This window comes from Leucopleurus acutus, assembly GCF_964270905.1.
Source record: "Leucopleurus acutus genome assembly, chromosome: 11".
NCBI lineage: Eukaryota > Metazoa > Chordata > Mammalia > Artiodactyla > Delphinidae > Leucopleurus > Leucopleurus acutus.
Genome location: NC_139152.1, coordinates 93,007,439 through 93,021,988, shown reverse-complemented (window position 1 = coordinate 93,021,988; position 14,550 = coordinate 93,007,439). Strand labels below are relative to the sequence as shown.

Sequence of the window (14,550 nt, the reverse complement as noted above, 5' to 3'; positions counted from 1 at the left end):
AATAACTTCCCCTCCCCCCTTTTCTGTAACCTTTTGACACCTGCGCTTCACTTTTTCTCTGCCAGAACTTCCTTAGCTTCTGGCACAGCAAAATGATCCAGGCTCACACTGGACTTTCCCCACCCTAGCACCTCCCGTTCCTTTCGATGCTAACAGTATTTAGAGCCAAGGTAAGTTCTAGCTAGGCTCTTTGCTTCCAGGCCCTCTCATGGAATAGTTCCGGTTAGGAAACATGTGCGCATGCGTGCACGCGTGCACACATGTCTATTCGTATCTCTATCTCAGAAATCCTGAGTTCACACTGATACCTCCAATTGCAATCCGGCACCACGGATTTCCTTCTAGCCTTCAGCCTTTCCGTATTTGTTTTCCTCTCTCCAATACGGAAAATGTCAGTTCCCCGTATCTGCAATATATTTACTTATTTGCTCAGTTGTAATAGTTTCATAACTGGTAACCCATAACGCTGTGAAAAACAAACTTACTAACAAGAGTTCAATATTTATTTTCAGGATTTTTTTTTCTCCTGTCTTTTGACTGAGAGGATATATATATTCGAAATAGCCAAAATACCACATTCAGGGAATTCCCTGACGGTCCAGTGGTTAGGTTTCAGTGCTTTCACTGCAGTGGCTCGTGTTCAATCCCTGGTTGGGGAACTAAGGTCCCACAAGCCGCGTGGCACGGCCAAAAAAAAAAAAAAAAAAAAGCCATGTTTAAGAGTTACTTGGATGGGTGGGGGGAGTTACTGGGTTAGTTCTCTTCCCCTATTCAGTGTGGTTATATTATCCATTTGAAGTAGAGGTAGGTTTACTTGTTCTATTGGTATTAACATTTTATTCCACCCATACTTGTTAATCTAATAATTTTTGAGTGCGCAAAACATAACATAGTTCTTAAGGTCAAAACAATGCAAGAGGGCTTCCCTGGTGGCGCAGTGGTTGAGAGTCCGCCTGCCCATGCAGGGGACGCAGGTTCGTGCCCCGGTCCGGGAAGATCCCACATGCCGCGGAGCGGCTGGGCCCGTGAGCCATGGCCGCTGAGCCTGCGCGTCCGGAGCCTGTGCTCCGCAACGGGAGAGGCCACAACAGTGAGAGGCCCGCGTAACGCAAAAAAAAAAAAAAAAAAACAAAACAAAACAAAAAAAAACAATGCAAGAAATCGTATACAGAAAAGTAGAAGGTGTCCCCCCCCCATCTGTGCCACACTGTTCCCACCCATCCCCATAGGTAGTCAGTCTCATTAAATAAAGTTTCTGGTTTATTCTTCCTGTATTCTTTTTGCAGGAATTACAGATACACGCATATTTTCTTATTGCCCCTTCTTTCTTACACAAAAAGTAGCATCTTTTCCACTGCCGTTTTGCACTTAACAATACAGCCTAGAAATCAGGCCACATCATTTTGTAGAGATCTTCCTCACTCTTCTCACATCTGTACAGCTCTCCATTGCGTGGATGTACCAGAGTTTATTCAACCATTCTCCTATACACGTATATTTAGGTTGTTTCCAATATTTTACAATGACAAATACTGTATTGCTGTAACAAGTAACCCAATTATGCATAAGTGTTTTCCTATTGTTGGAGGTGTATCTTCAGGGAAAATTCCTGGAAGTGGGATGGCTGGTTCACAAGGTAAAGGCATATGCAGTTTCATTTGGTACCCATGTGATTTTTCAAGCCTTTCATGGTTCAGAAATGGGGAAAAGCCGCAAGAGGCAGGAGTGAAAGGAAGTGGAGGCTGACAGGGGAAGAAGGTGAGAACAAAGAGTGGACAGGAACCAGCCTCCCTAGGGGGCTGCACCATTGCCCTGGCTCCCAGAAGCCTCCCTGGTACCCAGCTCACCTAGGAACTTCTGGAAGCCCCTCCCACCTCATTCTGGGCCACAAAATTCTGCAGTTTATCACATGCTTGCACCTAATTATTGTGCATGGTTTTTAGCACTCAGTGATTGCCTCCATCCTTGCATTCTTCTCTGCCAACTGCTACTATGTTCTTTAAAGAGAGGAAGTACATCTTTAAAAAATATGTATTTATTTGGCTGTGCCGGGTCTTTGTTACAGCACGCGAGATCCTCTTTGTGGTCTGCGGGATATTTAGTTGCGGCATGAGGGCTCTTAGTTGTGGCATGCAGGATCTAGTCCCCCGACCAGGGATCAAACCTGGCCTCCCTGCATTGGGAGCGCGGAGTCTTAACCACTGGATTTATTTGGCTGTGCCGGGTCTTAGTTACAGCACACAAGATCTTCATTGTGGTCTGTGGGATCTTTAGTTGTGGCATGAGGGCTCTTAGTTGTGGCATGCAGGATCTGGTCCCCTGACCAGGGATCGAACCTGGTCCCCCTGCATTGGGAGCACGGAGTCTTAACCACTGGCCCGCCAGGGAAGTACATCTTTTATAGAGTCCTGGAGAAACGTATCAGAGTGACATGTAGCCTGGCAAGCCAGTTAGGCTCTGGTTCCATTATTCCTCGCCTGTGAGCAGAGGTGTGAGCATGTGTGCATGTGTGAGTGTGCTTGTACGGGGCTTCTGAAACTCCCCACCCAGACAGAACCCCCACTCCCGCATCTAGGACCCCCTCCCCAGTTCTGTCTCACAATGATGAAATCATTCCATCCAGAATTCCAATCCCAGCCCTATCCTTCCTGGGACCTCAGGCAAGTCACCTGACCTCTCTAAGCCACCATCTTCCTTACCTGTAAAATAGGGGATATAATAACACACATTTCTCAGGGTTGTTGGATTAAGTGGGTACAGAACACTTAGCATCCTCCCTGGACGTGGAAAGTGCTAGGTAAAGAGGGATTATTAGGGTCTTTCTTAGCCTGGCCGGGATATTTATGTATATGTCAAACAGGGACTTCCCTGGAGGTCCAGTGGTTAAGAATCTGTGCTTCCACTGCAGGCGGCACAGGGAACTAAGATCCCACATGCCATGCAGCGAGGCCAAAATATAAATAAATGAATATGTATACGTCAAACATCTGTGAAGCCCTGACCTGTCACTGTGCTGGGCCAGGAAGAGAACCATGAATAAAATATGTTACTCTCAAGGCGTCCAGGCCAGCACAGGGAGGCAGCAGCGACCTGAGGAGGACAGAATCTTAGCAATGAATAATGCATGTATGTAGGGCTTACTGTTCAGGCTCTGTTCTCAGTGCTTGTATGAATCTGATCCTGTAAGGTGGGTACTGGATTATTCCATTACAGATGAGGAAATCAAAGCACATTCACAGCCAGGGAGCTGGAGGTCCAGATCCCTCCAGAGGCTGTGCTTTGAACCCTATCCCCTGCTGCTTCTCTACATGGAGTGAGGCGGAATGGCCCAGGGGATTCAGAAAGGGGTTACTGGCCTGTGCAGAGCTGCTTCTCAGACCCAGAACAACCGGCTCCACCCTCTCCTGTTCCATTTCATCTCTGATACCCCTCGCCACACCTGCCATGGTCTGTCTGTCCGCCCCTCTCCACTAGGACAATTCCCCCCTCAGAGTCTGTCTTTATCCTCCATGCCCCAGATCCTGGTACAGGGCCTGTCCCTGTGGGTGTGTGCTGGAATTAACAATTGGACAGGTTGCATCTATGTGTCTTGGGCACGGGGCCGGGGGGCGGGGTGGCGGTGACTCGGACCAAGGCAGTGGGAATAGAGGTGGAAATCACGGGCCGGGGTGTTGATTGGCTGTGGGGAAGGGAGACCAAATCTGGAGAACTGGCTGCTGGGTCTGGGCACAGGTGACCCCTGTGTGGTGGCCATGCACACTGAGACAGGGGACATGGATAGAGGACCAGGGTGAGGGGCCCAGCAGGCTGCTGGAAGCCCTGGTTCAACACAGCGGTTTAAGGCCTAGAATAGGGGGCATTATACCGGGGGAGTGGGCCCACCTAGAAGCAGGTGGAGACTCTGCAGAATACAGATAGTAACTGGGAAGGACAGTTGGCAAGGATGATTTGGAGTTGCAAGGATTCGAGGACTGGAAAGTCACAGCAATGGGGGCCATTTAGCTTAGGGGCAAACTGCGGCCACAATAAAGTGATGAAACAGAGCTACAGAGACTTCGGGTAACCTCAGTACACTGTGTCCCGCCCTCTGTTAAATTTGGGGGTGCTTAAAATTATAAAGCTTCAGTTAACCTGAAAATTTCATCTTCTCCCGAATGACTCATTCTCCATGTGTTAAGGATAATAAGCTCCGTGCTGCTTATATAATGACTAGCTGGTGTTATTTCCAGTAGGAATGACCTACAATAGAAAACGCCTTAGAGCTTTCCCTTATCTGACATCACACCCACCCTGGGTGTGACAGGGCAGTTTGCTCCCATTTTCCAGATGAGATGACTGAGGCCCCGACCGGAAGGGGGCCTCGAGCAGTGCCAGGACCAAATAAGCGCCTCGCTCTGTTGTTCAGCCCACTGTGTGGGGTGGGGGCTTCTTCGGGCCATGATCCCTGGAGGCAACGAGCCAGGGAGTGGACACAATCCAGTGCAGCTGGTGAGATAAGGTTGGCAATCTTCTAACTGTTCCTGACACCGAGGGGGTGCTCAGCAAATATTTGCCAAGTAGACAAAAATTTCATCATCCCCGCTGTCCGATGTTGCAAGTTCCTGCCTGGAACACATGGGGCGGGTGGGACAGGTGCTGGCAGAGGCCTGGACTCTGCAGGGAGTGGTTAAATAATTATTCTGGGAGTTCAGACATGCAGGAGGCAGGGCAGGGCTCAGGGTGGCCCTGGGTCTTTCCTAGCCAACTCCTGCAAAGTTAAACCAAGCACAGCTCCGAGAAGCCTAGAAAGGCACGTCTCCATCTCCCTTCTCCCGCTTCTGAACCTGTCCAGATCCATGGAGAACCTTCCCAGGAGGAAAAAGCCCCAGCTCACATCAGCTGGGGTTCCTTGCTAGCGGGGTAGGGATGGTGGGTCTGGGGAGCGGGGTGGGGGCCTAACCGAATCTCCTTGCTTCAATCTCATGACTCAGCTCAAGGTGTCTCCTTGTGGAGGCTGGGAGACACTTGGCCACCTTCCATGAGCTTGCCATGTGTGTTTCCAAACCCTGAGTTCCTCTCCCTTCTCCCTTTGATACTAAAATTGGGAAAACCAACTCAGGTTTTCCTAACCCACTGGAGAGGCTCCTATCCTGAGAATTCCAACTCCAGTTAGGCTCCTCTCTCAAAATAGCTGTGTGCCCTTAGGCAAATCACTCAACATCTCTGAGTCTGTTGTAAAATAGATCGTTTCACGATTTCTCTCTAAAAATATACCACGGGCCAGTTTCTCCTTCCTGGCTGGGAGGCTTTTCCAGGGCAGGGACACAATTCTCATACTCACGTTCCCTGCCCTGCCCTCCGCCCCCAGCCCCCCCCTCCCCAATGCTGGAGGTACAGGAGGCACTGAACATGCTGAATAAGTAAAAGCCCTTTAAAAAAGAACAAGAACACTTGATATTGACTCTGTGCCTGCCACCAAGCTGAACGGTTTCTATGGATTCTCTCACTGAACCCCCATATTGCTCAAGGAAGGTACGATTACTCCCATTTTAAAGATGAAGAAACTGAGGCTCAAAGAGGCTCGGCCATGTGTCCAAAGTCAGGCAGCCGTGCGTGGGGCAACAGAGCCAGAAGCCAGATCAGAGCCTCACCTGTGTTTGCTGACAGACCAATCTCCTTGAAGACGCAGAGACGTTTCCAGCAGAGAAGATGAGGTCTGTCTGAAACGAGCGTGAAAGGAAGGAAGTTTCTAAACTGTTAAATTCAGCCCCCAGGGGAAAGGGTTTATGATGGGCAGACAAGGGTCCCCTCCACGTGGGGATCCCTGTCTACAATGGTCCCGACTGCTGTGGTCAAGTGTGGCCACTGCTCCTACAGCATTGGTGCTTAACTGGGGGGTGCGTTTTGCTTCTCGGGGGATATCTGGTCATATCTGGAGACATTTTCAGTTCTCACAACTGGTTGGTGCTGCTGGCATCTACTGGGTAGAGGCCAGAAACGCTGCTAAACATCCTCCAATGCACAGAACAGTACCTACAACAACGAAGAATGATCCAGTCCAAAGGTCAGTCATCCTGAGTTTGAGAAACCCTGAGCTGGAAAGATGGGACTCAGCACGGGGCTCCTGGCCAAGTCCTTGTCTGAAATCCCTTCTTCTGAAGTAAGTATTGTTCCCATTTTATAGATAAGAAAGCTGAGGCTCAGAGAGGTGGGGCCTACTTTAGACCTCTTATTCAGAAAACCAGGATTCTGTCCTGTTGGTCCCCCACAGATCCTGTGGTCTTGGGAGATACAACTCAGCCTCAGAGGAAATGTGTTGGGGACTGTAGGTGAGAAAGAGTAAATTCTGAGAAATCTGGGTCTGGTTCCAGCTCTGTGTGAACCCATCAAGTGACCTTGGGTAAGTCACTGCCCCCTCTGGTTTTTTTTCCTTCCAGGGTTCCCCCCAGTACTGGCTGACACCTGGCCCTTTGCTACCAAGAGGTGCCCCGGGAGCTGGAACATGGGGAGGGGTAACCCAGGACCCCGGTTCTGACAGGGGGAGCCTGGGGCCTCCTCAGACACCCATGTCTACCTCTGCACAAAGACAAATGCAGAGGGAGAACAGAGCCCCTACTGGGGAAGCCTTGGGGGAAGGGTTCTCCTTGAGCAGAAAGGATTAAACCCCCAGACTGCCTACCCCCGTGGAGCCCCCAGAGCTTAGCTTCCAAGTGTGACTCTCAGAGTCGAGAGCTAGATTCTCCTCCGATTTGGCTAAACTCTGCCCTTCTCCAGAGCATCCCGGCTGGGCTGACACAGTACTCCACAGCGTGGGATAGCTTCCCATTAAGTTCTGGAACCATCTCTGTCTTGAAATGAGATGTATGGCTTACCTGCAGGGGGTGTTTGGGTGTGATTCCAGACAGAGCACAGCAGATGCACCTTAAATAGCCCAGAAGCCAGAAGGGAGACCCCAGCCACAGAAGGAGGAGTAGAAGACAGTTCGCTGGGAGACATTCAGTCACAGGACTGGAAGGGCTCTGGGACCCCAGCACCGCTCAGAAGGCAGGGACAGCGTCCTCAAGACCCTCCGGCTCCACGAAGCTCCCTTGCTGGGCATGTTGGAACCACTGGCCAAAGAGCCGAGGAAAGCTGAGGCAGCCTCAGTTAGAAGGATGTAGCACTTGACTGTTTTATTTCCTCAACAGAGGGGAGGTGGGGCTCCAGCTCAGCACCACGTGGGCAGCTCCCCTCCCCCTGTTCCCGCCACCACCTTCTCTGCTGCCTCCACTGAGAGCCCACGAGGCAGCGGAATTGCTGGCCTCTGGGATGTCACCCTATGCACCAGCTGGGTTGGAGGAAGAAACCCTATACTGGTCAAAGCAGAGTCAGAACCACCAGGCTGGGCACTGCGGGTGGCTGGGTGTCACCCGAGCTTCCTGTGTCCCGCCGAGCCTCAGTGGGTCTTCCCCCGGCCCTCGGAGATGACATCCTCGGGCTGGGCGCGCATGTACCACTCCACCCAGGAGCCGTCATAGAGGGGCACATCGGGCTTGCCGCAGAGGTAGGCCCCCAGTGCCACATGACAGGCTGTGACGCCGGAGCCGCACGTGGCCACCAGGGGCTGGGACAGGTCCACCTTCTTGTCCTGGAAGAGGCGGCGGATCTCCTCGGGGCTCTTCTCCAAGCCCTCCTTGGTCATGAACTCCGTGAAGGGGATGTTGATAGTGCCAGGGATGTGGCCGGGTTCGATGCCTGCAGCGGGAGAGCGAGATGCAGGGAACAAATACAAGGGCAGTATGACTGGCCCCTGCAGTACTGAGAGCCTTCCACGTGGCCACGGCGCTAAACCCTCTGTAAGCATCGTCTCATGCAGGCCTCACAGCCAGGAAGCCCGGGCACTGTTTACAGGAATCCCCGTTCTACAGGCGGAGATGCTGACGTTCGCAACTGTCCAAAGTCACGCATCTAGCAGACTGCTGCCTGGAATTTGAACCCAGGCCTCAGCTCCGAACCCAGGGTGGCTACTGTCAGAGGAGGGCTGTCCCCATACCTCGAACCCCACCAAGCAAGGGAACCTCCCTGCCGGACGGATGTGGCAAATTAGAGGCGCGCTTGGCCAGGTCTGAGGCTGTGGAGTGGGGACGATGGGGACGGTGATATGCTCCACTGATTCAGATGGAGCCTGTACACAAGTCAGCTCAGCCACCCTGACAACAGGCCTGCTGGGTGTTTACTGTTAGCTCCCGTTTTACGAATAAGCAAGCCTGCTTGAGGTAAGCGTTAAGCACCCCGGTAAAGAGCCAGAGCCAGGGAAGCACATGTTAATTTTATCACTTCCCGTTTCTTGAGCGCATCCTGTGTGTGCAAACACGGAACTAAGTGCCTTACACACTTGCTCTCATTTGACCCTCACTTCATCCTTTAAGCTCTGTGTTCTGCCCTGACTTTGACATGCAGAAGCTGCAGTCCCGAGATTAGGTGACCTGCCAGACGTCACACAGCCGCTGCGACCCGGGGCAGGGTTCTGAAGCCAGGTCTGGCTCTGGCTCGCTGCCCTATGTTGCCCCACCCCCCCCAGCCCCACCCCCACCCAGGGGGCTGAGCTGAAGTGCCCCACAGGATCAAGGCGGCAGGCATCCCTTAGGCTGAACCGTCGTGAACTGCCACCGATGTAGGTTCTAAAATGGTTGGCTGGCATAGCACGCGGAGATCAGCTCGGGGAGATCAGCTCGGTGCTTTGTGACCGCCTGGAGGGGTGGGATAGGGAGGGTGAGAGGGAGGGAGATGCAAGAGGGAAGAGATATGGGGATATAGGTATACGTATAGCTGATTCACTTTGTTATAAAGCAGAAACTAACACACCATTGTAAAGCAATTATGCTCCAATAAAGATGTTAAAAAATAAAAAATGGTTGGCTATCAGGAGTTTCCTGCAGTTTGACCTTATGTCAACAGCTCTGCAGGGTTCCGTGTAGCAGGGACCTTGTGAATTCACCAGATCTCTCTGGGGTATCGACTCCGTCCAGCTACCAGGTTAGTCTTCAGGATGCGCTGGGAGCATGGTGGCCCTCAGGTCACCCCAAACGGTGCTAGGACAGGGTGAACCCAGGCTACTCTAGGAACAAAACAGAAGCTCCATCCGACCCCGATGCAGGGGAGTGGGGGATGCCCTTCAGGGAGAGCTTCCCAGAGGAAACGGCAACATCCTCGCACCCGCCTCGAAGCAGACACGAGACAAATGGCTGGGGGATTACTGGCTGTTCACTGCAGGTAAACGTACTGGAGTTCAATGCCTGGCTGCTTCCTGAGATCTGGGGCAAGGCAGCCATTCTAAGGTTCCATTTCCCCTTCGGTATAACAGTACCCATCTAAAAAGCTCACACCAAAGGGGCCACTGACCCACCTGCGTTGTGGGGACCCCTCCCCACCTCTGCTCCTTGCCCGGGGAACCCAGCCCATGGGCAGAAGGCCCTGCCCCAACCCAGGCGGGCAGCCACACTCTACTCAGTTTCCGCTCCAACCTGGGGCAGCTACCTCTCTCTCTACTTAGCACCCCTCTATCCTGCCCTCTGCAAGGCTCTGGTCCCTCTGACGGCCTTTCACTCTCCACCCCAGACTCCACTTCCCCGGCTTCATCCTCCTCAGAGATGGTCCTACACCTGGTCAAGCCCCCTCTCTTTGGGGCTCTTCCTCAACTGGGCCTGCCCACCCCTCCTATTTGGCAGTGACCCCTATGTCCATAGTACTGGGGTGGGGCTGTTTGGGTTCTCACACTTGTACTGGGCCCCCTGGGTTCCCAACTAGTTTGGGGTGGAGATGGGACAAGTATTATTGCCCCTACTTTAGAATAACGCCAGTGAGGCGACGAGAAAGCAATTCTCGGCCCCCACCCCACACGGTGGCCTTTAAAGGCAAGGGCGAGGCGAGGGCAGTGCTCAGGGTGCGCCTGACCCCGAACCCCAGGGACCTCCCGGGCCCCTCGCACATCGGGGTTACCTTCTCGGGGCTCGGGCTCGGTGCCCCGGAAGCGGCCAGCGGCGCGGGCGTCCACCACCTGGAAGCGCCGGGATTCGAGGTTCTCCTTGATGTCCTCGTACGTCTTGACGTAGGCGGGGTCCAGCACCGCGTGGAACTCTGAGGGCTCTGGGCGGCTCTTGCCTGCACTCAGCGGGAGGCCCTGGCGCAACCAGTTGCGGAGGCCGCCGTCGAGAAGCGACACGGTGCGGTGGCCGAAGGCGCGGAACATCCACCAGACACGCGGCGCCGAGTAGAGGCCCTGATCGCTGGCGTCGTAGACCACGACGTGGGTAGAGGCGCTCACGCCCAGGCGGCCCGCGTACTCGGCAAAGTGCGCAGCCCTGGGCAGCATGTGGTCGTAGGGCGACGTGCGGTCGCTGCACTGGTCGATGTCAAAGAAGGCGGAGCCCGGGATGTGTCGCTCCTCGAACTCGCGGTGCGCGTCGCGGCCCAGCTTGGGCAGGTACCAGGAGGCGTCGAGCAGCTGCAGGGGCTGCCCGGCCCGCGGGGCCCGGAGCGCTTCGGCCACCCACTGCGCCGACACGAGCGCGCGGAAGAGCTGCTGCGAGGCCATGGCGGCGGCGACACCGGGGCTGCAGGTCTGGCCGACAAGGAGGATGTCAGGAGGGAATCGAGGAAGAGGCCGGCCGGGCCGGGGGTGGGAATCGCCTGTGTCGTTGGGACTGGGGCGGGGCTGTGGCCAGGGCCGGAAGGGGCGGTGGAGCCCAGGGAGGTCAGAGTCCAGGGAATGCGGAAAACCAGCGGTGGTGAACCCGGAAGCAGACGTCGGTCACCGGGACCTCCTCTCTGTTTTCCTGCCAAGCCTTGTATATATACACAGAGCAGTGACCGAATGAACGTGACCCCTTGGCGGGGGCCCTCACCGGTGCTTCCTGCAGGGTGGGTAGGGAGAGGGCCCAAGCAGGGGAAGGCCCCACTGGCACTTTAAGGCAAGTAGGGGCAAAGTCCCTCCCTAAGACGTAGCTCAGCTTTGCTTGCAATCAACCAAGGTCCCTGGTGGAATTCACTCATTCATCAATCATTTATATAAGCAGCCTCAGAGGAATAGCAGCTGGAATTGCCTGAGTCCTCCCTATGTGCCCTTTAATTCTCACACCTGACACCACTGCAGGACACAGGGTAGGCTCTCAATTACCTGCTGCATGAGTAGCCTCAAGAAGGTTGCTTTTCTCCTCACTGTTTCACAGAGGGGACACTGGAGTTCACAGAAGTGCACTAACTTGACCAAGGTCAACAGCTAAGAAGTAGTGGTGGTGCCAGGCTTCACACCAGGCAGTCCAGCAAGGTCAGATTTTGCCCCTGGAGTTTCCTCTCTGGAAATAGTTACTTAGGGCCTCACTCCCTCCCCGCCCCTCCTCTCCCTTGCGGGCCAGTAGCGCAGAGTACAGCAGTTCACCAGCGCACCATGACAAGTCAACTCACGGCCTTCCAGGGCAGAGGTGCTCCAGAGATGCCCCAAACGTGCAAAGCGCCTAGGCAAGCACCTCCCCCCACCCCCCACCCCGCCCACCGTCCGCCCTGTCCAGTAGGTGCCTTTGGGCAGGGTAGAGAAAGGTGCCCCTTCAGCCAGGCAGAGGCACAGCCTCACCAGGGCATGGGGCTGGATGAGTGGAGTGTGAGCTGCAGGTCAGCTCCACTCAACCCCCAGCCATGCACCCCCTGTGCAGGGCGCAACCTTGCATTCGTACCGGGCAGCCCTGGCGCCAAGGGGAAGGGGGTGGGTAGAGAACGGAGCGTGTTGCGGAGTGCCCCTGCGGGCCATATACTAATGAGCACCACAGCCTTCAGTAGTGACTGTGGGGTTGCCTGTTTCTGAATAAGACCACTGGTGGCTAGAGATATGCCTTGCCCTCGGTCACAGATCTGGTCAGGGGCAGCCTCAGGATTTGCAACCAGGTTGCAACTTCTCAGGCTAGACTTCTTCCCCAGCCCCAGGTCAATGATGACCAGGGCCTAAGGAGTCCACGGCGGATTACCTGGTGCCCAGCGCCCTCCTGCAGTCTCGCTGCAGCCTGGCTTTTGGGAACCATGTTTTCCACGTGGCCAGGCCCTATGCTGGACACTAAGAAACCCTTGACTTTGTCCGGCCCTGGGAGTTAAGGCAGCCACAGGCCTGCTCAAGAGACAACATAATTGCAGAATTTCTGGAATTCAGTGGGAGCACAGGGGGGCCGCTAGCTCAGCCTGGGGTGGGAAGGCGGGGGAAGGTGGGAGGAGGGGGAAGTCCAAACTGATTTGCTGCAGTCAAACTGGAAACCACAGTTTGACCTTCAGGGTGAGGCTGCCGAAGAGGCTTTGGCTAAGGGGCGATCTCAGTGCAGTGCCTGTGGATTCCGCCGCAGCTAGATAATTTTGGGGGATACAGCGGGCCCCTACTTGAAGACCCCATTGTGAACCACAGCGGCCCCTGCCCCCTCCCCATTCTTGGGGCTCCTTGCTGTTTTCCCCGAGGATCCATTTAGAGTGGAAAGAACCCTGATTTTGGAGCCAGAGCCCCTCCAAATCAGTGCAAATCCACTCCCCTGCTTAACTAGGAGTGTGAAAGCGGGCATGTGAGGGTCCTTGCGCCATTTCCATTTCTTATAGTGGAGCTTCCAACCTTCACCTCTTACAGTGAGGGTTAAATAATGAACGTTGAGGCGCCACCATAATGCCCTGCATATGGCTGGTTTTAATCATCATTAAAAACAGCTTCGGGCTTCCCTGGTGGCGCAGTGGTTGAGAGTCCACCTGCCGATGCAGGGGACACGGGTTCGTGCCCCGGTCCGGGAAGATCCCACATGCCGCGGAGCGGCTCGGCCCGTGAGCCATGGCCGCTGAGCCTGCGCGTCCCGAGCCTGTGCTCCGCAATGGGAGAGGCCACAACAGTGAGAGGCCCGTGTACCGCAAAAAAAAAATCCCATTATTTCTTCAAAGTTACTTCATAGGTGGCTCATCCTGCCACACAGACACACAGACACAGACACACACACACACAAACACACACACACACACACACACTGCCCCCTATGCTGGATTGGCAGTTCTCAGAAAGGACCGTGGGAGGTAGAGGAGGTTCTGGAAGAGCAGGCTGTGTGTGTCACTGAAGGGTGTGGACCAGGTCCCCAGGCCCTGCTCCGGGAGTCGAGGACCCCAAGACAAGCAGGACAGCCCCAGGCCCGTCTCCAGAGTGTACACAACTGTGCTAGGGGAAGGGTGAGTCCCAGGCTGCCATCTGGGGTGGGCCCTGGAATAAGAGGGCTCCAGTCAGACTGGGCATTCTGCAAGGCCTTCCCCAGTCTCGCCCTTCCTGGCACCCTCTCTCCCTTCACTGCAAAGCACAGAGCTCAGAGGACTCCCTGGGTAAATGCTTATCAAAGTATGAATGTTTGCAACTTTCGGTGAGAATATAATTGTTTCAGAATAAAAAGCATTTTTTAAAGGGGGATGAGAAGAGCATTCCAGGCATGTATAACAGCATATGTAAGAGCTGAGTAGGGGCAGTGGTGTCCCCGCCAGCTCGCAAGAACCAGTTGTTAGATTTGCAGGAATTAGGCCAACTGGCTGTTAAACACAGCCACCGTTAAAAATTAAATTATGTACATTCACAATGAAATAGGTTAAATTAAGGACAAAGGCAGTGTTTTAAAAGTACGTGGCTTCAGGGATGAGCAAGGTAAACAAAAGTAGCCCCTGCCGGGTGGGTTTCCCATCGGGTTTAACAAGCAGCCTGGCCTCACTGCCACCGCGGGCCGCTAGGCAACTCGCTGGGCCTCTCTCTCTGGTCTTTAAATAAGTTTCTGGCCTACTCCGCAGGCTTGTTGTGGGAAGTAAGCGACACCCGTGGGAGTACCCAGTAAAGCGCCTCGCCAAGCAGGCCTTGACAAATGTTAGCTCCGTTTCACTCTAGCAAGTTCTTTGCCAGTTTGCCCTCCTGGAGCCTCTGGGTCAGCTGGCCTCCCCGGCTTCTCCGTCAGGCTTTATTAGTCCTCCTCCCTCCTACCCTCTCCGCTAGCACCAGGTGATCCCGCCCCCCCGTCCCCCTCCCCCTGCCACTCACCCCGACCCCACCCTGCGGGCCGCCCCCAGCTGCCGCGGACAGCCGTCGTTAGAGTGAAGCCAGGGGCGTGCCTTCCCTCCGAGACTGCGGCCCCCTGCTCCGCCCAGGCCCCGCGGGGGAGCCCTGAGCCGCGCACCCGGACGATCGACCTCCCCCTAAAGAAAGGCAAGCGCAGCGCCGCAGCAGTTACCCCAGTCTCGGGCTCCCGGCTTCCGGGTTCGGCCATGGCCCAGCGCAGAGCACCCCCTCCCCGCGCTCTCAGCTGTCCCCCGCTCCCGCCACCAACCTGCGGCCGGCCAAAGGGAGGAGACTCCGGCACAGCCCACCCCGAGGCCACTCGGAACCCTCAGCTGCCGGCGCCTTCCACTGGCCAGGCCGTGGTGGGGGGGTGCCCGCGCCGCCCAGCCCCGCTCCGCACCGCCCCCGCGCCGCCCGGCGCCCCCGGCGCATCCTCGGGGGTCCGAGAGGCGGCACGAGCCCGGGGGGTGGCCGGGGGCGGGCGCGGCGCGGCG

At 55.2% G+C, this 14,550-nt stretch overlaps 1 protein-coding gene across 2 annotated transcripts; it reads right to left on the bottom strand.

Moving 5' to 3' along the window:
- Positions 1–6,782: 6,782 nt before the first annotated feature.
- Positions 6,783–14,539, bottom strand: MPST (mercaptopyruvate sulfurtransferase). 2 transcript variants are annotated; one of them, XM_082850421.1, is made up of 3 exons: positions 14,229–14,322; positions 9,958–10,579; positions 6,783–7,713 (listed from the first exon to the last, which is right to left on the bottom strand). In XM_082850421.1, the coding sequence occupies exons 1-3, from the start codon at positions 14,262–14,264 to the stop codon at positions 7,415–7,417; spliced, it is 957 nt and encodes a 318-aa protein (XP_082706547.1). In that variant the 5' UTR covers positions 14,265–14,322; the 3' UTR covers positions 6,783–7,414. The 2 variants fall into 2 exon arrangements, with proteins under 2 accessions (XP_082706547.1, XP_082706548.1); XM_082850422.1 differs by lacking the exon at positions 14,229–14,322 and adding an exon at positions 14,325–14,539 and having other exon boundaries at positions 6,786–7,713.
- Positions 14,540–14,550: the final 11 nt, after the last annotated feature.

Coding starts and splice junctions, on each gene's coding strand:
- MPST (XM_082850421.1), bottom strand. CDS start 14,264: ATGGCCGAACCCGGAAGCCGGGAGCCCGAGACTGGG. Junction 10,580..14,228: donor GCCGGGAGCCCGAGACTGGG/GTAACTGCTGCG, acceptor CTTGTCGGCCAG/ACCTGCAGCCCCGGTGTCGC. Junction 7,714..9,957: donor CGAGCCCGAGCCCCGAGAAG/GTAACCCCGATG, acceptor CTCCCGCTGCAG/GCATCGAACCCGGCCACATC.